General features: G+C 36.9%; 1 protein-coding gene across 1 annotated transcript in view; it reads left to right on the top strand.

Moving 5' to 3' along the window:
* The first annotated feature begins 2639 nt into the window (after positions 1 to 2639).
* lrrc75bb (leucine rich repeat containing 75Bb) overlaps positions 2640 to 26388 on the top strand; it is a 33239-nt gene continuing 9490 nt past the window's right edge. The window contains exons 1-3 of the mRNA XM_056243747.1: positions 2640 to 3188; positions 8690 to 8818; positions 17413 to 17525. Of these exons, the coding sequence (XP_056099722.1) occupies positions 2907 to 3188; positions 8690 to 8818; positions 17413 to 17525 (524 nt within the window). The 5' untranslated portion in view covers positions 2640 to 2906. The remainder of the gene's footprint in view (positions 3189 to 8689; positions 8819 to 17412; positions 17526 to 26388) is intronic.

Raw genomic sequence — 26388 nt, 5'->3', positions numbered from 1 at the left:
TGGCGTTTTGTTACTCTATCACTTGTATTCCCGCATTTAATCTTTAAATGGTTGAGCTGTTCTACATTTGCCTAGTTCTAGTGAATGATTAACTATGATAAGTTTGGACACAAGTTCAACATAATGTAGACATCTAAAACACAAATATTCAAAATCCCTAACAGAAAGTTCTCAGAACATTCTGGCAAGGTTCTCTGAAAGTTGTGAACATAGTGTTAATAGAACATCAGTACAAAGTTATCTGTTTTTTAATATCGTTCTCAAAACATTAACACAAGAACATTATTTAGACATCGTTCATGGAACGTATCTGAAATTTATTTTATATGTAAAATATAAAATATTTTAAATGTAGCTGCTTGATTCAGATTGTTCAGAAAACATTCAAAAGTGACATTCACATAATTTGCAAAATGATAAAATGGAATCTTCCCTTAACATTCGCATAACCAAGAAAACTTATACGTTAAATTCACAGAAAACAAAAAGTGTAACCTGCATCCTATTGTTCGAAAGTAAAATCAGTTTTGTACTATGTTCAACACTGATATGAAGTTTGTGAACTCTGTACTACAAGTTAAAGCATTTCAAATCTACCATTTATGTCAAAAATGCTAGAAAAATTTGTGTCTGCTTAATTGTGCTCCTTTCTTTTAAAAAAAAGTGGCTTACTTCTAGCTACTGACCAAGGTTGCATCTAAATACTAGTTTTACTTCGATCTTAGTGCAGCGTTTGACATGCATATTTAGATCATGACATACTCTAGATTGATAACAAAATTACACCAGAATTCAGAGACAGGCTTTAGGGTGCTTTAGATCGTATACATGACCGTTACCATTTTATTTATTTAAACAGGGAATTATCTGAGTTAACGCCAGTAAATCATGGAGTGCCACAAGGGTCTGTTTTAGGCCCTCTGCTATTTTCAATATATAGTTTCTATGTAATATTGTTAGAAAACATGTAATTAGTTTCCACTGTTATGGCGATGATACTCAGTTATATATCACGACCAGATGAAATCTCTAAATTATTCAAGTTGACAGATTGTGCTAAAGATATCAAATGTTGAATGACCAGTTATTTTCTTCTATTAAATTCGGATAAGCCTGGGGTATTACCTGTACACAGAATCTCTTAATACAATTTGCATCTAAAAGGATGTTCTGTTACTTCATCCTCTACAATTAAAGACCTTGGTGTTATATTAGACAGAAACTTGTCTTTCGATAATCATATTTCAAATGTTACAAAAACACCCCTCTTTCACTTCAGAAACATCGCTATACGGAACATGTTATCTTTTTTTGATGCACAAATCTAGTTGATGCATTCTAGTTCACACTCTAGATTACTGTAAGGCACTACTACCGATATGGTGGTCCTCTATCCTCAATAAACAAACTACATTAGTCTAAAATGCAGCTGCTAGTGTTCTTAGGTCAAGAAATTATGATCATATAACCCAAATATGTATCTCTACGCTGGTTATTTAGTTCCGTATCCATTACAAAGTATTGCTACTGACCTATAAGGCCCTAAATGGTTTAGTTCCTGTATATTTAACCACTCTTCTTTCGCCCTACAATCTATCATGCTCTTTAAGGTCACAAAACTCTAGACTTTTGGTAGTACCTATCCAAGTTCCAAGTCCACTAAAGGAGGGAGAGTGTTTTCACATTTGGCTCCTATAACTCTGGCCTTCCTGATAATGTTCGGGGCTCAGACTCAATCTCTCAGTAAATCTAGATTACAGACATCTCTTTAGCCAAGCATTCACATAATGCACCGCAGAGCCTTTTACTCCAGTTATATCAGATTAAATGCATGTGATTATCTTTTGCTTTGAAATGTTATGAACAGCAGCTATGCTTATTATTTTCCATTTGCTTTTCATTTTTATCTCGGGATGCCCATCTCACGGTATAGAGAGTACGCCTGCATGCTCCAGTTTGGATCCAGCCTCATATGAAGATTTCAGATGTCCGCCAAATGAGGTCTTCAGATGACGGCAACTCTGAATCAGTATGGACCACTGCCAAATTTTCTATAGATTGTAGGCCTAATCATTAGGGTCGCTTGTAATTATTGCATCATTAATTTCTGCAGATCATTGTTTCTGCCTAAATGAATATGTGATAGCCTATTAGCAAACTTCATGATTTGTATAATCTTAGAACTGTGTACATTTTTGACATACGGAGATTATTTGACACTGTCACCTCTCATTATTCTAAATTTTAATAAATTTCATGCATTTTTATGTAAAGCTCCTTGGAAATTATATGTATTGTGAAAAGCACTAATACGAATAAATGTGAATTTCATTTACTTTAATTAACCAGCTATAAAAAAATAGGTCTTTTTTTAAACATTATGTCTACCACAGGGGCCCAAATGGTAGCCTACATCATTTTAGCCTACTTTTTGTAAATCACTGGAAATATTTCTGTGAAATTGTTCTGATTAGTTTTTAGGTTGTATTGATGGTTATTACTATATCATTTTTTTAATAACACAATTCGGTATCTATACAGTAGGCTACGTGCTGACAGGACAGAACGGGCTTCATATCATCAACACATGTGGGAGTCGAGCGCTCTGATTGGACAGCGAGTGAGACATGGGCGTGGCATGTGATGAAGCCTGGAAGAACACAAACACCGCGGAGAGGTTCACAGGGGCAAGAGAAACGCGGGGAAAGTGACATTTTAATCTTTTCGTGCGATGAATATGCATTTTACTTGATGAATTTGATCCTACACGAGCAACCGAACTAGATGAAGTGCAATTATGAGCGTGCACTCAGTAAAAAAATATTATAAGGTTTACTTTACGCATGCTTTATGAAACAACAGCGTTGAATTATTTGATACTTAGACAGAAATTGGAAAGTTGAAACATGGGATCCAAGTTGACCAGGCAAAGTAGTTTAGACAGCCAGGCGACGGTCGTTCGTGGGGATCGACAGCATCATGAACGGGATGTGGAGAAGAGAAGTGGAGGAAGAGGAGAGTTTTTGTTCAGTTCTCTGATGCTTAAGTCCGACAAGCTCCCCGGAATGCTGCGCAAATCCAGTCCCAGCCCTTACGTCCGGAGAGTGGCTTGGGTTCGGGAGATCCACACCCTGCTGAAGGAGCAGAAGGGGGAACAAGCCATCGATGTGTTGAAACTGCTTAGAAAGGTACAAAACATCATTTATTAATAACCCAGATTGTATATATTTTTTAGACAGAACTACAGGTTGTTGTTGTTGTTGATGATGATGATGATGCTGTTGCAGCATGATGTTTTCACTAAGAAAAGAATAATCACAAAAATGTGTTGTACTGTGTCTCATAGACTGCAATGAAATACATATATATATAGTCTAGTAGAAATCTCACATGCATCTCCTAGTGTTTAAAATTAATTGTCAGCGTCTAAAACTGTTTAGATACTAAAGTCTGCAATGAAAAGTATGATACTTCTATACAAATTCAAATATTTCTAATAAAATACAATAAAATGGGTACAATCAAATAATAATTAACTGCATTTGAAATAAAACAGTTAAAGTTACAAGCCTTACAAACAGTACTTTGGAAGTAGCATGGTACAGGATGGTAATACCATGGTGCTTTGACATGTGTCAGCCAGGGTACTAAATGAGTATCATAATACAGCATGATATTTACTGTTTAATGTACTTCAAATAACCTTTTACAAAATAGAAGGAATACCATGTTAGGTTTTGTTAAATATATAATAACTGTATATTATTTATGATATAGTAAACATAAAGATCGCTGGATTATTAATTTGCTGTGGTATGTTTGATCATGATGGACAAACCAGCTTATAGGTGCTTTACAGTGATGTTTTTCATTTACTGCAATTGTCAAAAAGGATGAACTGCGACTAGACTTTCAGGATGTCACAAATTGTTCAGAGCAAATCCCACCTCTCCAAAGCTATTCACTGGATGTTTCCTGATCACGACTGAGAGGTTTGATAGCGGTTGAACAGTTGAGGTCTTTGTGTAGTGCTCAGATTTTGCAGCTGGTGATTGACAGGCTCCTCAGTGCTCCATTTATCCTGATAGCAAACCAGATCTGCGTAGACTAAGGCCATGGTGCAGACTCATTGATCCAGCTTATGCTAATGAAGGCACCACAGTTCAAGCTTGAAGTGTTTATGAGAGAATCGGCACGTATAGGACTTCGTGGAGGATTTTTGGTCATTGAATTGTGTTTATTGATTAGCTTGCCAAGAGGGTCCTCAAATCACAGGAACATCTCAATGCATGCAACCTGAAGATGAGGGTCCTCCAGTTGCACACTCACTGCATAAAAGGGGCTGAGAAAAGCCTCTTTTGTCTTTTTTGTGCAACTTGAGTCTTTTTCTAATGATGTCTCCTAGCTTGTTGAACATCTGGAAGGAGATTCTGGGCATCTGAATCAAAAGATAATTGGAACAGAATGAAATGATGGGAGATCTGATAACATGAAAACAGTACAGCTTGATTGTCAGTTTGCTTGTCTGTGCAAAATGATGCTAAGGTTTCCAAGTGGTTGCCATGACGTTGCGATTTTGTTGCTAAGGTGTTCTGAGTGGTTGCTAGGTGGTTGTTTACCCCCCCAAGTCTCTAAATATGGCTTTTTTTTTTCATCCATTTGATTTTAGGCACAATTTCAAGGATCAAGTTTTGATACCTGTTGGTATGTGATACTTGCACTTTAATCTTTCTGTTATCCCATTATGACTCTGCCTTGCCATATTGTATGAGTCGTTAATTCTGAAGAATATTTTAATGCCGCTGTCATATATGTCTTATATATTGGATAAAGATGTCAAATGGATATCAAATGAGTTAATCAAAATCTTAAAAAAAATTATATGATAAATAAGAATGACAACAATAATTATGACAACATGTTTTACATTGCTTTAACTCATCAAAATAAGTTAAGCACTTTTCAACTTTTTTATAAGTTGGATTCAACAAGATTCAACTAATTTTTTTAAGTCAGTTTAATGTAATTTAAGCATCTTAAACATCCAACTTTTGGGGGTTTTGTAGAGAACCATATGTTCTTGAATCAATTTTAAAGAACCCTTTATGCCAAAAGGATTATTTATAAGGGGAAGCGTTGTAAATGAAAGTATTGCATTTCATTGGTAACACTTTATTTTAAGGTGACGTATTACACTCTACATGGACTTAGTAATAACAGTAAGTTATGCATAATTACAAGTAACTAACTAGGGCTGCAACAAACGATTATTTTGATAATCGATTAATCTAACGATTATTAGAACGATTAATCGACTAATCGTCGATTATTTTGCAGACTAATCAGTAAGTTTGGAACGATTATTCAGCTTTTCCAATTAGTTAAAACATTGAGTTATACATATTCTAACTATAATATAAAAAAAGAAAATCACTTCAGCTTTTGAAATAGTTGTTTTAATGAACTTTGAGCCAACTAAACAGGTCATTCTCTTTAAGTTTTCAGATTTCGGTCCAACTCAAATCACACACAAATGCTCTCTAAGCATTGTTTAATAGGCCCACTGCTTTTCTTAGAACTGAAACAGAAAAAGGGACATTTACTTCAGGACACAAAGAATGGCAAAATATTAATCTGCAAACAATTATTATAATTATAAAATTACAATCTTTTTTTACATGACAATTGAGCTGACAGAGACGTTCTCATTCACCTTTTAATTTATAGTATGATAAAGTAACTGCCATGATATTCTTCCTATATCATAGGAAGGATATAACATCTCGTTTTGTAAGTATTCATGATTATTGAACAAAATACAGGCAAGTGATAAGACTAGCCTATAATAATACCTAATATACTAATAGTGTTACAATAATAAAAACAGCCCTGACTCCTAAGCTCGATCAAGCTTTATTCTATGCAAAATAAGTCATCACATTACTGTAATTATATTACTATTGATAATATTATTACTATTATTAGTAGTATTGCATTCTCTAATAAAGAGAGATTTACCGCTGGTTAGTAAGCTCCAGCTGGAGAACACTCACTTCTCACCGGCTCCTCTTTTGCCGGGATGTTTCCTCTTGCACTCCAACATGCATGTTGTGCTTTTTCACGGGAGAAAAGCAAGTTCCGCCTTGCATGTATTGCACACGACAGCATTCTTGATTTGAAGTTTTGTGAAACTTTCCCAAACCTAAACCTTGCTAGTTCGGATTCGTTTGCACTGTCATAATTCGCGCTGTTTTCTCTTCTACCGCAATAGCATTTGTAAGGGCTGCACTACACTCTAGCGCTACAGCGCCGTAGCGGTCAAATCGCGATATTGCAGGCCCTTACATTAGGTCACGTGAGATCAAACGACTACTCGACAACAAAGATATTTGTCGACAAATTTTTATTGTCGACGTTGTCGACAACGTCGACTAATCGTTGCAGCCCTATAACTAACCCTAACTCTAACCGTAACTCTATAAGTACATGTACCGGTAGTTAAAAAAAAAAAAAAAAAAAAATATTAATTAAAACTAATTCCGTGAAATGATCCGATGATGGAACCCCTAAAAGGTTCTATATGAAGCGCCTGACAGAACCCAAGGTTTAAGGTTCTAAATAGAACCCATTCTTTTAAAAAGTGTATAGAAATATTAATTACATAAGCACGTGGCGCTTAGTTTGTTCAAATTATTTTAGTCATTATTTTAATATCTGTGGGAATTTTCGATTTAGTCACAGTGAATTTTCAGTCCACAGTTTCATCCCTGTCTAGATATGGCACATTGTCACTTGGATGCCCAGCCAGTCGAAAAGCTTTCCAAACATGGAGCCGTCTCCCTCACGTCACCCCGGCCCTGGAAGCTCTTAACACCCTGTTGAAGGAAAGAGAGGGGTCACATCAAGGCAAACCTGCTACCTTCGAAGACTGTAGGTTGCTGAAAGAAAGGAATTCCTGCGCATTGAAAAGCAGCTTTTCTGTTCAGGGAAAAATGGATTGGATGTTAATCAACTGAGGGTCAAAAGGATGGAGCAGAATGCTTCCTTTTGCCCCAGAGAGAGTGAGAGAAAGAAAGTGAGAGAGGAGGACAAAAACAACATCCCTTATCTCTGCTGTTGCTCTTCCTGTGCCCTAATGAGTGCAATTTATTTTCCGCTGTTGACTCTCATTGAGCAAAGGCAGGAAACAACTCCGCTTACATGCTCTACTGAGCACATGCAGTGGATGTCAATGCTACAAAGATTTTGTGGTTGCATAATAACGTTGAAATAAAAAAATGTTGTCTCTTTGATTGCACTTTAATCTCCCAGATATGACTCGGCTTTGCCATAATGGTTGGGTCATTCCTATTGTAGTATGTCCCCGTCATGTATGTCTAAACATATCGGATTAAGATTGAGTTTTTTTTTTTTACATTTATCACAGTCTTGTTATTGTTAACTAAAACGATAGTTTTTGGTAATTAAAATAAAGCTGAAATAAGATCAAATATAAATATTATTATGAAAAACTGAAACTTGTTGAAACATGTCATAAGCTAAGCACATAACAAAATGACTTAAAATGAAAATGAAAACTGGAAATATACAAATAAAAAGGTAATTCAAAATATTGATAAATACTATAAAAGTATAAATAACACTGATCACAATTAAAGGAGCATAGGGATGAATTTTAAATCATTTCACTTGAATCATTTCAGTGGATTTTGGCTAACTTGAGCTTTTAATTTCATTCCTGGCATTGTATTCATTTTCTTTACCAGTACAAAGAGTTTTTTTTTCCTGCGGAAATCCTACTAGACACTTTTATAGAAAAGCTTTCTTAAATTACAATGCATTAATATTCGTTTTAGAGGTTTTTAAAGTACTGCAGAACAGAAATGACCCGTGCTTACACTATGCTTTATACATGAAAAATAGAGAGCTTGGAGGAGCTTCCAGATGGCAGGGAATCCCTGAGAAAAAGAAGTGCAATATATCAGCGTGAAACCCAAAGGGAGTTTCCACTTCCCTGGACTCAGCAGCTTTCCTCCGCCTGCCAGTTTCTTCATCATTTTCAGTGGGATCTGTTTTTGATTCGACTCACAGGGTGGTGTAGTTGTTGCTTTGTGATGCTGGCATTTGCCTCGATGCATGAAATGTGTTTCGCCCTCTTATTCACTTCTATATGTTTGCTTTGTCCCTTCTAATTGCGCAGACCAGTGGATTAAACAGGAAACCTAGTCCTCAGGGATTTTTGTCTTGATTCTCCCACATGCTCTTTTTCTTTCCCTGTTGGTCGTATCAGACTTGCTTGCCTCGGCTGTTCAGTGGGGGGAAACACTTTAGCTGTCTACGATAAGCCCGACTAATAAGCTGTCACTGTGTCTGCACACACTTTCTCTGCCTTACGTAAAGAAGCTGAACTTAAAGGTTAGCAGCGCTAGTCCAGCAATAAATCAACAAACCGTTCGGCTTCTATTTCGAGTTTTCTTTCTTCCGAAGCACTAGAAGTAAACTAGTGATGCAAAGATTACTTTATCTGCATGTCATTCAAAAAAAGCCCCTCGTGTAATCTGGCGAATGGAGATTGGAGGCGTAGGATGAAAGGATTAAGTTGTTGAATATCGAGGTTTATCAGTGACCTTTACTTGAATTTGTAATCCTGCATGCTTAACAATCTCTCTCTCTCGTTCTTTCTCGACAGGACCTGGGTCTTGAGGGAACATCTCTCAACGACATCCTCTACAAGAACGCTGCCTTCCTCAACCTAGTGGATCCAATTTCCCATGAGCTTTTGCTCAGTTTGGCCCGAGACATGCAGTGTCCAAAGAGGGTAAGCCACCAGCACAATAATAAGTTTGTACACACAAACTCATGAGGTGGCTAGTCGAAGGGTTCGACTCGATATCAGCCGCCAACATTAACTCTGGATCCCGGCATGAGCTGGAGCAAAACCTAAGCACATGTTCATTACTCAGTCTCCAGATATGTAGAGCTTTTATTTTTAGCTGTCGGTAAGCGGCTTGGCGGGCCGATTCTGCAGCCCCCGTCGAATGATTTAGACCACGGTCAGCTGTCATCCCACGGCCGGGACTGGAGTTCGGGAGCTCGCGCTTCAGCCCTGTCCAAAATTAGTTTGCAAAGCGTGAGAAGTACAGAAAGATGGAAGTGACCTTTATTTTGCTCAAGAGAGCCATCAGTGATGTTTTCATTCCATGCTGAAGTTCCACAGTCCTGTTTGGACTTAATTGGACAGAAAGGCCAGCGAGAGGAGCACTTTCCAATAATAGATCCACTTGAAGGGGCACGGCTTGACTTTTCTGAATAGCAAATAGAATCAACATTTGTCATATTTCCAACCTAAATATGTTTACCTAAATATACCTTACCTCTGCTAACATTTTTGCAAAACTCCAAAAACTTACCTATATATAGGGTACTGTACAAGATAAAATGCAGTAAAACTCCAACAACGTTTATTCCTTTTCACATAAATTAGGATTACTGAGGCAGATTATCAATTAACCCTTTGGTACTGTTTGCGTGTCGGTCAATGAAATGATTGCACTATATTTTAGTTCGATAATATTTTTTTTTTAATGTTTTGTATTTTTACGGGACTATTTTATGGCACTACATTTTATTTATACAGCAGTTATAATCTATGTATTCACTTTTTAAGCATGGACCTGAAAATTTAATTTCCTACTTAAACTGTGGTAAATCTTGAATGCTTTGGAGCACAGACTTAAAGGTGCTCTATGTATTTTTTAGCGGCCTCTAGTGGTGATGTTTCAGATTGCAACAAGAGCGCTCGTGCTCGTGTGCGTGTGCGATCTCAAGAGCGAGCATTCACTACCGGCCACAAGGAGACTTTCAATGCAACGGCGAAAGCATCACACAACATGCTGGAAACTCATGTAAACGCCCACTGCAACGTTACAATAATAGGCTACTTTTATCAGCTTGACGTTGAACTAATGCTCCATGCTCGTACCATGATAACGTTACATTGACTGCATTTAGCCGACATGTGATGTTATTTAGCATAAGGCATTTCACTAACTATTCGTGTATCTTTCACAATCAGCAATGTCAACATAGGTGAATGTATAATATGATAACGAAAACGGTGAACTAGACTGAACAATGTCAGTGTAACAGTAAGATCGTAGGAAGTAACATTACTGTACTAAACGTGTCTGGAAATGTGTATTATAAACAATATGATAGTAGTGGGATGAGTGACGTTAGACAGTAGATCTAGTACATAAAACAAGTATACATCCTAAAGCACCTACTTTTTCTTATCCTGGAACAGTCTTTTGTATTCATTCCATGTCTCATTCAGTTTACCTTGCTATTTCATTAGAGTTTACTAATAATTCAAAAGCTCTGCCGATGTTGATCCGTGTTTTCGTCCTGAGTCGATCAGAATCACGTTTGGCCTGACGAGCTTCAGCAGATAAAACTTTTTTTTGTTTTTTATATATTTGTGGTGGAGTTTGTGTTGTGCTGGAGGCAGGTCGTTTTGGGGTGTTATCAGACTCCATGTCGTCAGCTGCAGTGCCGTCGGTCACATAGACTGTATATAAAGAGAGAGGCTCGGGAGTGCGCATGCACGTCACATCCGATGGATTTCGCGGTAAATCCGACCCGGAGACTTCACATATAAATACGAATATTGGCCTTCAGAGGTAATAGCAAAACCCGACAAGTGGATCATTGTCATGTGTGATTACAACCCCTTCACACACAGGCAATAAAAAAGGATTCATTTTAGAAGAAAAGCTACATAGAGCACCTTTAAGTTTGGTCTCTTTTTAAAGTTGAAAAAAGTTATACAATTTTACATTTATTCTTATGAAAAATACACAAAAATACTATTTTCAGTTTTTATATGAAATATATTTTTTCCAAAACACGTTTTACTCTAAAACTGTAAGAAAATCAAAGGCATAAATCTAAACAAGCTGTGAGAATTTGTTTGTGCGCCTTACCAAACGTTTCCAATAGATGAAATTCGTCTCCCATTCATGTGTGACTATTTTTTTCAGGACCATTTAAGCTTTTCGAATCATGTACATGATTTGTTTTTGTGTGTGTTCACACAGCAAGTGCCAAAACCTTTACCAGATTTCGTACCATTCCGATGAAGTAAAAAAAATCTAAAATAAAAAAACTAAACGTAAGATTTTTCGGTCAAAAATGAATTGAACAGCACCAGAGGGTTGTTCTGATCAGTTAAACTTGCTCGGTAGGTCACTATAAAAGAGCTCAAAGACTTGTAGAACAAGGTAAAATGGCATGGGTGCTTCAGCAAATGTGTTTTTATTTCACATTTTCTTTCATTTCGGTTAAAGGAACACTCCGACTTTTTGGGACTTTAGCCTATTCACCTTATCCCCCAGAGTTAGATAAGTCCATACATACCTTTTTCATCTCCGTGCGTGCTATAAGTCTGTTTGACGCACCCACCGCTAGCCTAGCTTAGCACAAAGACTGGATGTAAATGGTTGCAGCTAGCATACTAATCCAAATAAGTGACAAAATAACGCAAACATTTTTCTATTTACATGTTGTGATTTGTATAGTCACAGAGTGTACAAAAAACAAAGTCACATGAGACACAGACATATTTTAACCGTAAAAATACTGGGAACTATATTCTCTGAAGGCGACTATATTCTCTGAAGGCGAAGCACTGCTACTTGGGCGGAGTGATAACCGCAGCACCTGAGACGCGCTCTCTGCTCCTCACCACGGCGCGTCTCAGGTGCTGCGGTTATCACTCCGCCCAAGTAGCAGTGCTTCGCCTTCAGAGAATATAGTTCCCAGTATTTATACGGTTAAAATATGTCTGTGTCTCATGTGACTTCGTTTTTTGTACACTCTGTGACTATACAAATCACAACATGTAAATAGGAAAATGTTTGCGCTATTTTGTCACTTATTTGGATTAGTATGCTAGCTGCAACCATTTACATCCAGTCTTTGTGCTAAGCTAGGCTAGCGGTGGGTGCGTCAGATAGAGTTACAGCACGCACGGAGATGAAAAAGGTATGTATGGACTTATCTAACTCTGGGGGATAAGGTGAATAGGCTAAAGTTTCAAAAAGTCGGAGTGTTCCTTTAAGTGTACAGTATAGGTGGTATGTTATTTTCAAACTTGATAAACCACCTTTATTTAAGCTTTTAGCTCTTCTGTACTGCCGCAATACGTTTAACAACCAACAATAGATCTTTTTTCAGATTCACCTTCATCTGTTTTGGATAAAACTGAACGCTTTTAAGTGCCACTCAATGGACTTTGGAATTGTCACAAAAAGTGACAGTAGCAATGTAATATAATTTTGCAGAAATGTCACCACAGTCATGCTTTTCCCAATGAACTTGGGTAACATATTTCTCATGTAAACAGAAGTGCAGAGGAAACTTTTTGTCAGTCAGTGTGCACATCTGATAAAACAAGATTCTAGCCAACATTTTGGGTAACCTACTGTAACCCACCGTCACTCACTGAATAAGAATGTAAGAGGGGTCACTGACTAAACGGCCGGCTCTGGCATTGCTTTTCGATTCTCTGTCACGTATTGCAATGGCCCATTTTGACAGTAAATCAATGTGAAGCTCACATAAGTTAGAAGAGCAGCACGTCACAAGCATAAACAATTGTAATAGACTTAATTAGGATGCAACTCATTGAGCATCTTTACCCTGTCAATGTGTCGGTATAGAACGCTGGGTTCAGAATTTAGTTGAGAATCAAAATTCCAATTTCATATTCCAATTCAATGCAAGGAAGTAAATAGTTGGAATTGAAATAAATACATGTAACTGTAATTTTTAACTAGAAATGCAAGACAAACATTGAATGTTGGATATAGATAGATAGATAGATAGATAGATAGATAGATAGATAGATAGATAGATAGATAGATAGATAGATAGATAGGGGTGGGTAGTTAGATAGATGATAGACAGACAGATAGATAGATAGATAGATAGATAGATAGATAGATAGATAGATAGATAGATAGATAGATAGATAGATAGATAGATAGATAGATAGATAGGGGTGGGTAGTTAGATAGATGATAGACAGACAGATAGATAGATAGATAGATAGATAGATAGATAGATAGATAGATAGATAGATAGATAGATAGATAGATAGATAGATAGATAGATAGATAGGGGTGGGTAGTTAGATAGATGATAGACAGACAGATAGATAGATAGATAGATAGATAGATAGATAGATAGATAGATAGATAGATAGACAGACAGACAGACAGACAGACAGACAGACAGACAGACAGACAGATAGATAGATAGATCCATTTAATGTAATAAAACCCAAGTAAAACGTTTGTTGAGCAAGCACCGTCACAAACATTAGCATTTACCTTCTAGCTTTGAGTTTGCCGAGGAAAACAAGTTTGAATCAGGTCTGAGGAGGACAGTGGGATTAGTGGGAGTATTTTAACATTGCAAAAAGAGTGTTCAGGCTGGATTTTGATCTCAGTTGGACTCTTAGCAGGCGCCTCAACAGGAGAAGCCTTGAAGAGCTAAGCTTCTAAACCCAGAAAACGAGAGCGAGGGATTGAAGGGCTCTAAATTTCCTCTGCTTCTTTTCTTCCTTTCTGACTTTATAAACATCAGTTTCCGGCTGACAGGTAGACAAAATCCCATCCTATTGAGCTCAGAAAAGCCACCATGCTCCTCAAAGAAATGGATTCATGCCATTCAGATGTCATGCCTGAAATCCAAACCTGTTAGACTTTGTTATATAATCAGTGTTGGAGGGTAACGAAAAGTAGAGAAATCGTATGTAGAGTCAGAAAGTCTGATTCATTCTAATGAATTAGTTTGTTTGTACAGTGTTTCAAAAATAAACGATTTACTGTTTCAAAACTCACTAAACTCATATGTAGCTATGGCAAATCTTATTCATTTCAATGAATCAGTTCGTAAATGTAGAGTTACATTCAAGCTATTTAAAGGCATGAAGAATTTGTTTCAAGGAAAAAAAACATTTAAATATGTAATTTTGGTGATCAAAGAAGAGTTTTAAAGGATAAAATGATTGACTACATGGGGACTTTAACATATGGTCATTCCCTTATATAATCCAATATGTTGGAAGAAAAACATTGCCATGCCTCAATGGTACTAGGTTTAGCCTTATTAATTCGTGCTGCTGTACATTCACAAGTCACTATTATTTTAAGGAGGCTATGAAGCAATTAGCTGTTTTGACTGAAAGCGTGACTTTCAGTATTATAGCTGCGTGTGGTCTGTCTCTACGAGTCGTCCGTCTCTGGCTTAACATCTTCTGCTTAGTGAGCTACGGTTTTAAAGTAGCTTCTGATTGTAAGACAGGTCACTGTGTGTCTCAGTACACCACCATCTAATGAAGTTTTGATTCCCAGGAGTCAGCTGATCCTCGAACGCAGCAGTTCTTAGTGATGGGAATCATGGGAAATATGGAAAGGCATTTTAATGATCTTTTGTTTGTGCATAGCACATATATTTTGTTTTTCATTTAAGTGATTTAATTCCTCGCAATTGACAGTTTTTCATTAAATCGTGGCAGTTGTGTATTGAGCAATAGTGTCTTAATGTTCAGTCCCTGATTGAAAGTTCGCGTAAATCCTTCCGATGATAAAACTCCCTCTGGAGTCAGTGGGAGATCAATAAAAATAGTTCGATAATTGCTGTCACTCACTGCTACCAGCAGCCAACTTAATATGCAATAGAGATTGACAAATGTCTTTGTTTTGACTTAATAGCCATCTGGATGCCACCAAGATGTGTCGTTTCTTAGCTAGCCGACTCCAGTCGATGGCTTCGTCCAGTCTTTTGTGTTTTCCATAGACAGTAAAACAAAGGTGTTTTCCTGCCTCGCTTTGCGTTGTTGTGCTGTAGCGCTGATTAGATTTGCTCAGCTCTGCTCCGGCCAATCCGTTTAAAGAGAGAGAGGCGAGCCAAAGCCTGTTTTGAAGCAATGGCTGCAGGCATTGTTGTGCAGAGGACTTGAGATCATATTACACCAACCTCTCACCCAGCAGTTCAAAATGGCATGAATAACTAAGACCTTTTAAATGAACTCTCATCTTTATCTTAAGCTACATGTTTAGAAAGAGTACTGCTTTTAACAAAAATTAATATGATATAGATTTATATATATATATATATATATAGGGGGGGGGTTAAATTATATTTTACATTAAGAAATTGAACCCTATGTTTAGGACCATTAAGATTTGTTTTACAATATGACATTATTTTAATGACAATTAAGCCTATTTCCCCCAAAAATTTGAATTAATTAACATTTCATTGTTATTCCCATTCTCATTAGATTCTTATTACTCCAGTATTACTTTATTTATTTAAATCATCATAAATTAAAGAGAGTCCAACACTATTTGACAAATTGCGAACACCACACAATATCTTTCAAAAGTTTGGGTCAGTACGTTTTTTTTTTTTTAAAGGGGTCATATAATGCCATTTTTGTACAAGCTAATATGATTCTTTAGGGTCTAAATTAAAAGTTTGTAATATACTTTAATTAAAAATTCTCATGAGTATTGTAAGAAAACACTTATTTTACCTGGTCAAAAACAGCTCTGTTTTCAGCACGCCGTTTCAGTGCATATGACTTTAAATGATCATGAGCTTTGCTCACTCCGCCCCTCTGTTCTGTGCGTACACCAGAGCTCTGGCGCATTTGTAACTCAATAACCATAACGCGTTGTTCAGTATAAACGTGGGATTATGAATTATATTGAGAACGTCATACATAGAAAACATGCCGTAATGTACCCTGAGTGTAAACCTTAGACGCATTCATTGTGAAGCGTGCAGCTAGCGATTTGCAAAGATTAATATATTAATATAAAGTTTAATAAAACGTTACACTCACTTCCGTTCTTCTGGAGATTCAGCAGGAACACGAATATCTGGTAGCAGCTACCGATCCATTTTTCATGAGCAGCAGCTTAGCAAATCCAGCTTTATACTGATCCTCGTCTATAAAGCAGTCTGGTGAGAAATGATTCGCGCAAATATGAAAGCATTGACGTTGCTCGTGGGGAATATTCCCTTCGAAAACAAACTCAGCCACTGCGTCTTCAGCGGTTCGGATTTAGGAACATTAAAATGACTGTGTTCGTTATTACACCCAAGAACAGAACACCACAATCGCTTAGACGCCATTCTGCTCATAGACAGTGCTCCAGCATTTCAACAATGACCGCTCTGGTCCGCGCAGACTATGATTGACAGCTCTCTCATGGAGCTGATCTCACCCGCGAGGGCGGGTCTGTGTTGAGACGCTCCTGTCAATCAACAATCGTGGGAGGGGCTTCCGAGCGTGTGACGTCACAGGCTCGAACGGCTCGATTTGAGGCAGGGGAAAACATATAAGGAGATTAAAACAAAACCACTGGATGGATTTTTATCATTATATGATGGTTGTGTACAGGCACTGCCAACACACATTTCAGTACAATCAACTTGTAAAAGTGCATGCACCATTATATGACCCCTTTAAAGAAAGAGAGAAATCAATACTTTTTTCAGTTAGGATGCATTAAATTGATAAAAAGTGACAGTAAAGACATGTATAATATTACAAATGATTTCAATTTTAAAATAATTCTGTTCCTTTGAAGTTTCTATCAATGAATCCTGAAGAAATGTATCACTGTTTCTACAAAAAATATTAAGCAGCAATAATTTTTTTAAAGCAACAAATCAGAATATTAGAATGATTTCTGAATGATCATGTGACACTGAAGACTGGAGTAATGATGCTGAAAATACAGCTTTGCATCACAGAAATAAATTACATTTTAAAATATGTTGAAATATGAAACATTTATTTGAAATGATAATAATATTTCACAATATTACGGTTTGTATGGTATTTTTGATCAAATAAATGCAGCCTTGGTGAGCATAAGAGACTTCTTTCAAAAACTTCTATTCATAAATCTAACCGACCCCAAACTTTTGATTCATAATGATCGTTATTATTAATAACTTTAATTAAACATTGCTGTCTTTTATCAAACATTTTATTTTATAAAAGCAATAAACTAATGCTGTGCTGTTGCCACTTTACATTGTTTTTCACCACGGTATGAGTGCTGCTTATGTGTCGTGTCATGCCTAACAGCACCTCTTGACTATGGTAAAATGTCTAAAAAAGCACTGGACTCTTGTGTGACACTTTTTAAAGTAAATCATCACTCACAGATTCATTTGACTGTTTACTTCTGTTTAACACTTTTAATAGCACTAGACATGGTACACATCCAAGTTGCTTTAGATTACACTGTCAGTGACCATAAGCCCTCCTCTCTCCCAGAATAGCTCTTCATCACCCTCTTCTTCTCATCCTGGCTTTTGCAGGAGTCTGATGCTCTCAAGTCCACTGAGAAGATCTGCAGGCAGCTGATCTATCACCTGACCCCTCACTCCAAGTGGAGCCGACAGAACGTGCCCAGGAGGAAGTCTCAAGCCTGGTAAGAGTCTTGCGTCTGTCCATCTGCCCCTTATTAGGATACACCTCCACAGTCAGCACAACAACTGACATCAGAGCTTAGAAAAATCTGCGCTGACAGACTGAAATACAAACAAGTGGAAGGAAACAAGATCAGCCATTCCTGACGTTGGCATAAGATGCTTAAACAGGGGTACGAAAGAGCACAAAGAGTTTAATTGGGTTAATATTGAGTGACTTCAATCAATTACTTAAAGGAGCAGTTCACCGACAGTTAAATAATGAAAGTTCTGTTGCCATTTACTCGACCTCACCATCAAAAAATGAATGACTTTCTTTTTTCTGCAGAATTAAAAATACGCCCAATGGAAAGACGTCAATTTCTCAGAAACTCACATATATCGCAAAAAGTTTTTTTTTGAGGATGATTTTTCAGGCAATTCGAAAAAGGAATATTTGCAATGGATATTTCGCATTTACAGGTCACCTGGTGTATGTAAAAGACGATCATTCTTTAAAGATGACGTGCTATGTTTGGACAGAAGACGAGACAGAGTTCTTTATTAAACTCATAAAAGACAAAAGTATTACGGGAATGCTAGATTCTAAACAACAAAAACAATCTTCAGTGTCACATGATCCTTCAGAAATCATTCTAATATGCTGATTTGCTGCTCAAGAAACATTTCTGATTATTATCAGTGTTGAAAACAGTTGTGCTGCTTAATATTTTTGTGGAAATCGTGATTTTTAGGATTCTTTGATAAATAGAAGGTTCAAAAAACATTTATTTGAAATAAAAATTGTTTGTAACATTGTAAATGCCTTTACGATCACTTTTGAGTGAAATTATTCATTTCCTTCAACAACAACAAAAAAAAGCATCTTACTGACCCCAAAATTTTAAACGGCAGGGTACCCTGGGAGTCCAACCAACAACTTTGGTGTTGCTAACACTGTGATCTACCACTTGAGCTGCAAAAACTACTGCAGTTTTTAATCTACTGATCCTGACACTTTCCATCATGTAAAAGTGCAGATGTTGTTACCCTAGAGGCACCTGTCACTTCAGAATCAAGAGATGCTAGACACTTTTATTGCTACGACTCTCGGTATCATCCCTTATGGCTGGCGTTTTGCCTCTGTGTCAGATACGGACAGGTGAAACTTAGATCAATGTTTCTCTCAGATGAGTTCCTCTGTCAGATATCATCAAACAGCAAACAGCATACGAAACACAGGGAATGTCTTTCCCTCTGGGCGTTGGGCAGGTATGGTGAGAAAGTCATTATGAAAGGGAAAGTCTTTTTAATGGTATCCATGTTCTCTCCCCATCCCAGAGCAATTAACCCAGTTTGGGAGATTTCAACAGCTGCAATTTAGTTCCTCTGCTCCTTGTTTTTTCACCTACTCATCTCCAAACAAGCTCGAACAATAACAAGCCATCATCTCCATCGCTCACGTAATTCGTGAACCTCTGCTCTTTCAATCTCTGTTATGAAAGCCTAATCTGCAGAAATGCCTCCCCCGTTTGTCTTGTCACACCCTCGATCGTGATCGTGGGGGAAACCATTGAATGCTTTTGCGGAACAAGACGCCCGTTAGAGTGTGGAGATATTGTCAAGGCCGACCGTTGTTCTATTTAAAAGGAACAAGAGGAGAGGAAAGATGCTGTGGTGCTGATTCTCTCGGCTTCTAAAGACGTCCCATCTCTCTTTCCTCTTTCTAATATTTTTTAGGAGAGATTTCAGGCTCTTTTAAACCACATTGATTTTTTTCTTCTTCTTCTGTGTCTCCCAGAAAAGCTTTAAAGAGAGAGGTTAGGTGGCCGTAGGGGAAAACCTGAAAGATAAAGAGCATCAGAGAGACTTGAGTAGACCGAGAGAGCAAGAAAGCTGAGAAATACCGGATTTGTTAACATCTGTCCTGCTAGAACCATATATTGGGAAAGTTCATCCAAAAATGAAAATTCTGTCATTATTTACTCACCCTCGTGGCGTTCCAAAGCAGTAAGCAGTCACTTTTTCAGTGGAACAAAATTTGTGGAACAAGTCTCATGAAAACATTCCATAGCTTAATGGAAGTAACAGGCCAAAATTTAATTTCCCCTCCACTGTAGCTTTTGTATCTTACTCGCATTTCTGCATATTCATAGTGGTACATACACTCACCTAAAGGATTATTAGGAACACCATACTAATACTGTGTGTGACCCCCTTTCGCCTTCAGAACTGCCTTAATTCTACGTGGCATTGATTCAACAAGGTGCTGAAAGCATTCTTTAGAAATGTTGGCCCATATTGATAGGATAGCATCTTGCAGTTGATGGAGATTTGTGGGATGCACATCCAGGGACATGGTGCATTATCCTGCTGGAAGTAGCCATCAGAGGATAGGTACATGGTGGCCATAAAGGAATGGACATGGTCAGAAACAATGCTCAGGTAGGCCGTGGCATTTAAACGATGCCCAATTGGCACTAAGGGGCCTAAAGTGTGCCAAGAAAACATCCCCACACCATTACACCACCACCACCAGCCTGCACAGTGGTAACAAGGCATGATGGATCCATGTTCTCATTCTGTTTACGCCAAATTCTGACTCTACCATCTGAATGTCTCAACAGAAGTCGAGACTCATCAGACCAGGCAACATTTTTCCAGTCTTCAACTGTCCAATTTTGGTGAGCTCTTGCAAATTGTAGCCTCTTTTTTCTATTTGTAGTGGAGATGAGTGGTACCCGGTGGAGTCTTCTGCTGTTGTAGCCCATCCGCCTCAAGGTTGTGCGTGTTCTGGCTTCACAAATGCTTTGCTGCATACCTCGGTTGTAACGAGTGGTTATTTCAGTCAAGGTTGCTCTTCTATCAGCTTGAATCAGTCGGCCCATTCTCCTCTGACCTCTAGCATCAACAAGGCATTTTCGCCCACAGGACTGCCGCATACTGGATGTTTTTCCCTTTTCACACCATTCTTTGTAAACCCTAGAAATGGTTGTGCGTGAAAATCCCAGTAACTGAGCAGATTGTGAAATACTCAGACCGGCCCGTCTGGCACCAACAACCATGCCACGCTCAAAATTGCTTAAATCACCTTTCTTTCCCATTCTGACATTCAGTTTGGAGTTCAGGAGATTGTCTTGACCAGGACCACACCCCTAAATGCATTGAAGCAACTGTCATGTGATTGGTTGATTAGATAATTGCATTAATGAGAAATTGAACAGGTGTTCCTAATAATCCTTTAGGTGAGTGTATATGTGGCGTTGATGAGCAACATATGAGAGTTTCTTATACACTGTAAAAAATTATATGATCAATGACAACAAATATTTTTACATTTCTTTAACTCATCAAAATAAGTTAAGCAATTTCCACTTGTTTTATTTAATTATACAAGATTCAACTATTTTTTTAAGTCAGTTTAATGTAATTTAAGTTGAAATGATTTAAAAATCCAAGTGATTGTACTTAAAAATTTAAGGCAGTAACTTTTTTTTTCTTCGGTGTATTCATTTTGCCATCTTGATTCAATATACCAGTGAATGCATTGTAGTTCATCACTGAGTATCACTGAGCGTAGTTTAGTACTGTTGCTCTGTAAAAAATACAAAGGTCTGTCATGAAACTCTGTGAAGCATGAAGCGCCATGCAGGGCACGATTTTTAAGGTCCTTAACTCAATCTGCTTGCAATCCCATCATTCTCTCTAGGGACAGCTGATCAGTAGCCAATGAGCTTGTGGCTCAACCTTCAAATACTGGTTATTTTACAGAAAAATAACAAAGAATAAAACCAAATCTAAAAGTAATATAAAGCAATCCATGCAAATTATTATATTTATATTACTTTATATTTAATTATTTTATACTACAATATACTATATTATATTAATATATACATGCATACAATATTTTTATATAGTTCTATATAATCATTTTTATATTTAAATATTTTATATATTATGTTAATATAATACAATATTTTATTTATTTTATAGTTTTACATTTGACTTATTTTATATTTAATTCTGTGTGTGTGTGGGTGTATAGAAGATAATGTATTATATAATGAATTATCTAAATCTAATTTAACTTATATCATTTTTTATACATGTATAAACTTATAAAATAGCTTATGTATTCTAAAGAAAATGCGTATATATATACATATATATATCTTTAGAATTAAATTATATTTCTTTAGAATTAAAGAGATACAAGTGTTTTGATTGTTTGTTTTGTAATTGTGATTCATTGCAGATCACGTCTCTCTCTGTCGCCCGTCTCTATGCTTGAGAAGCCAGTGTTCTTTTGTCGTGATTTTAAAATCTGTTCTCGGTTTCAGGCTAATCACCCACATATTCTTGATAGCTCCTGGAAAAGCCCCTCGTGCGAGAGCACGAAACAGCACAGCGGCAGTTGTTATTTCATCAACCCAGCGCTCCTGCAAGGCAACCGTTCGCCTCTCAGCCGTAACGGCCTCTGAAACGAAATGGAATGATGAATCTGTTTAATAAAGCAGTCAGCAGGGGTGTAGATGAGACAGCATCAGTTCTCTGTGTAATTATCCCCTCTCGTATGGAGGTCTCGGCTCGGCTTCATGTTGATGCAAAGTTTATTGGGGGAGCGTTTGCGCTTGCATTAAAAGCAGCAAGGAGTTGGTATTTGTCAGCTACCATCCTCCTCATTCTAATAAGCACTATGTGGGGCATGTTGGCCGCCTGCCGCTGGGGAAAAAGATTTACGACCCATCGCTGCCCTAGTCAGCGGATAGCCAGAGTTAAGAGCATGATGGGTGAGAACTCACAGCAGCGAGGACAGGCCTGAGATGAGCGGTTGAGCTGAAAACATGTGGGGCAGCTCGGGTTTCAGCTTATGTGATGCATGTGCCCGCTGCTGGCTGACATACCCGCGCGCTCACGGGCATATCCGCGCACGCGTCGACCCGTTGGCGTTTCGGCCCACATGTGAAGATGCTGCCGAGCAGAATGATCCGCATCCGATCTGTTCTGCATCCCACATCCCTGTTTTGTGTCCCATATGTTCCTGCGGACATTTTCTCCCTGTGATGTCTTTGAGATTATAAGAGAAAAGCACTTAGAGGAAGATTATGAATGTGCATTCCACTCAGATTTATCTTGTTTGGGAGATGTTTAGATATTTTTATTGAAGAAAAAAAACAGTTTCTAGCTACTGTACTGTGTAAATTATATCCCTCTCAGAAAGTAATGTGGCAGTACCGTTGTTCAGTGATGACATCAAATGGCACTACAATGGGATTTTAATGTTTGATTATCATACAGTACCTGTCAAAAGTTTGGAAACATTAAAAAAAAAGTATCTTAAAAAAAAAGTATCTTATGCTTACCAAGGCTGCATTTATTTAATCAAAAATACAATAAAAACAGTAATATTGTAAAATAATATTATGAATTAAAATAACTGTTTTCTATTTGAATATATTTTAAAATATATATTTTTTCCTGTGATGGAAAAGCTGAATTTTCAGCATTACTCCAGTCTTTAGTGTCACATGATCCTTCAGAAATTTGCTGCTCAAGAAACATTTCTTAGTATTATTATCAATGTCCAAAACAGTTGTGTTGCTTAATATTTTTTTGGAAAACATGATACATTTTTTTTCAGGATTCTTTTTGTGATGGAAAAAAAAAAGTTAAATAACAGCATTTATTAAATAGAAATCTTTTGTAACATTTTAAATGTCTTCACTGTCACTTTTGATCAATTTAATGCATTCTTGATGGATACAATTATTAATTTCTCTCTCTTTTTTAATCTTACCACAAATGTTTGAAATGTTTCCACAAAAATGTTAAAAAACTGTTTTCAACATTGATAATAATAAAAAAATGTTTCTTGGGATTTAATTGTGATAAAAATATTTCCCTCCCCAATTCGCATTTTTTAATGCATAAAACTTTATGTACATATTATTGTAGTATTTGAGGTGGTATTGTCTTTAATTTAGGCTGATTCAATTTGAATGTTTTACTTTTTTTTTTTTTTAAATCACCGCTAATGAGCCAAAAATACTGATTAAGTTTGTAGCATATGATTTAGTTGCCCCCCAAAAGAATAAAAATATTCAGACAATTTATGATAATGTCTGAATATCACATGCATATACCATGTTATTTAATTGGTACTAGAAAATTTTGCATTGTGGCATAACAATTAAACACGATTCCCATTTCCCGATTTCCCATTCCCATTTATTCATTATTGGAGTATTTGCTGTAATGATTTTATTTTTATGCTGATTAGTTAGATTTTGTTTTATTTAAAAGTTCTATTTTACCACTTTATTTTGTTCTTGAAAACAAGACCAAAATATATATTGCAATTATTTTTGTAGTGTACACTCTAACCCTTATTTGTCTGCTGTTTACACTCCTTTTGATTTCTTTTTTTATGTATTATTTTTTCCGTTTCTGCTTCCTGACCTCTTTGTTGGCCGTGTCTAAATGTGTTTGACCTACATACTGTGTGTCTGGGCAGCCCTGGAGAGCCGAGGTTAGAAATGTCATCAACAGGTCTGACTCATCTCTCCTGTTGCTCCAAAGCAGCCCTTCACTGTCTGGTCGCCCTGCTTTTATTGAACTCGAAACTGTCGTTAATTTATCACTTCCCCTTTGCCCTGGTTAAGGCGTCGAGCTACTGCACTTACACCTCAGCGCTCGGTTTAATCCAATCAGATACGCGAATCTGCGAACTCTACCTTGACAACAGTGTTAAGCTGGTATCTTTGAGCCTTATCCCTGATTAATCGTCTATGGAACTCCATGTGGAGAACTTTTGGTACAGAACATCTCACAGTGAGATGTTCTCTAGTTGTAAATAACAGGGTGAGCCGACTTTTTTCAACCAGACTGTCATCCTCATCAGACATGTTTTGTTTTGACAATTGTAGATTACATTAGCACATTCCTGATTTTAATTTTAATTTATATATATTTATATATTAATATATAAATGAACTATAGTAAATCCACAGTATACAATATGATATCAGAAGGTAGTACATGATAATGTTTGATTCTTGTTGTACTGCCTTTTTAATATATGCTTATTATTTTAAATTTGTAAAATGTTATGGCATTGCAGTAATGGAAAATTTAAGGGAAAATGTATTTAATTGTCATGAAAATAATACAAAAATAAGTTACAAAGTCAGTACTTTTTTAATGTAATTAAATAAAAGATATTTTACTTTTCTTTTTTTTCAAACTGGGGGGGGGGGGGGTGACTTAAACATGTTTTTATGAGATTCACTCATTAAGACTATGGTACAGTGAAAATGTTTTTATTATTTTAATATATTGAAAACAAATATTTGATGTTATACATTTTATGGTAAAACCACATAATTTTCTAAGGCATAATAGAGCTGCACACTTCTGGATAAATTGAAAATCACAAGTTTTTTTGTTTCAAATATAGATTCTCCCACGATTCTGAACACACAAGTAAACAAAATACCGAAATTTACTAGAGGTTCTCACAAATTGCCAATTGCTGCAGTCTATTTAAAATGTTTAATTCATCTGAATTATTTAAAAAACTCTGTTTGAATGAATGATTCAATGACTCATTAATACTTGTTTCATTACTGTATGAATCAGCGTTTTTGAATGAATCTCTTGAATGAATGATTCAATGACAAATACATTTTCTAACAGTCACTAGTCGCAACGTAATAGATGTAATCGTTATTTGAAGTGCCAAGTTACTTTCTAAAGGTGATTTGTTCTATTTTGATCGCTACTGTTGAAATCAGTGTTTTTATCCGAACTATAAACTTTTATCCCAGTACTTCTGTGATAATAAGAATATTTGTAATACTGTGTGGTTGAAAAGACTGTTTGTGAAGATGTTTCACTACACATGACAACTGCTCTCTCTGGCTCAAAGGCAGCGCCAACGAATGTTGAATTTGAATGTTCCGGTATTATTTTGTCAAATATCAAGCGTAGCGTCAGTTCTGGCAGGTCACGTTAGTCAAGCTCGCATCAGCTGATCCACGTCTACCAATAGGAATATGACGCCTATCACAGCATGCATATATAAACTCCTTCAGTTTTATCAGCAGCTATCGCGTTTCTCAGGAGCGAATTACCCTCCTCCCTCCCCAGCTCCTCCTCTCGTCAGTCAGGATTTGGCATTCTGATTCCCCTTGAATCAGAATAAATTTTCGAAATTAAGTTGTTCTTTAAAATCTTGAATTAATGATATCTGCAATACATTCATGTTGGTTGTGTTCTGTTTACCCTAAGGGGGGTTATCGCTGCTCTTATTCATGCTAGGCTGCATGGATGCGCAGGGAGTTCTTGCCCAGAACAGAACCATACCGCCAATCCAAACTGTATGCTAATTCTCAATTGTATTTGACGATAGTGGTCCTGACAGAAAAGTGTGTGAATTAAGATCGCAATTTTTTTAACGATTAATCGTGCAGCTCTAATAGAAATCTATTTAACAACAATATTGATCATTCAAAAAGTTATGCTACAGTATTATCATTAAAACAAACGAGCCATAAAATCTCTGCCTCGTGCTGAAAAGATGCATTTGCCCTCCAAACGCTTTGATTAGCATAAACATCATATCACTGTATGTAGCCTTAGCAGAAACCAAGCCAATGTGCCGACACATAAATTCCCAGAGGGCTGACGCATTAAAAAGGCCGAGCAGACAGTCAGCACCAATCCGCTGTACAGTAGAAGAGCTCAAACCAGCTATCAGCCGCTGGGGTGCATCCCTTCTGAAGCAATACATTTTAATGCTGTTTCTGTAGCCGTTTTGCAATGACTCTAGCTGGGCACCCGCTATGCTACTGTTACATAATCCATCACTTCCTTGCAGACGGC

Source organism: Rhinichthys klamathensis, unplaced genomic scaffold (genome assembly GCF_029890125.1).
Source record: "Rhinichthys klamathensis goyatoka isolate OS25496 unplaced genomic scaffold, OSU_Roscu_1.1 h1tg000027l_1, whole genome shotgun sequence".
Taxonomy (NCBI): Eukaryota; Metazoa; Chordata; class Actinopteri; order Cypriniformes; family Leuciscidae; genus Rhinichthys; species Rhinichthys klamathensis.
Note: the sequence above shows the minus strand (reverse complement) of the source record. Positions and strands in the feature narration are given on the sequence as shown.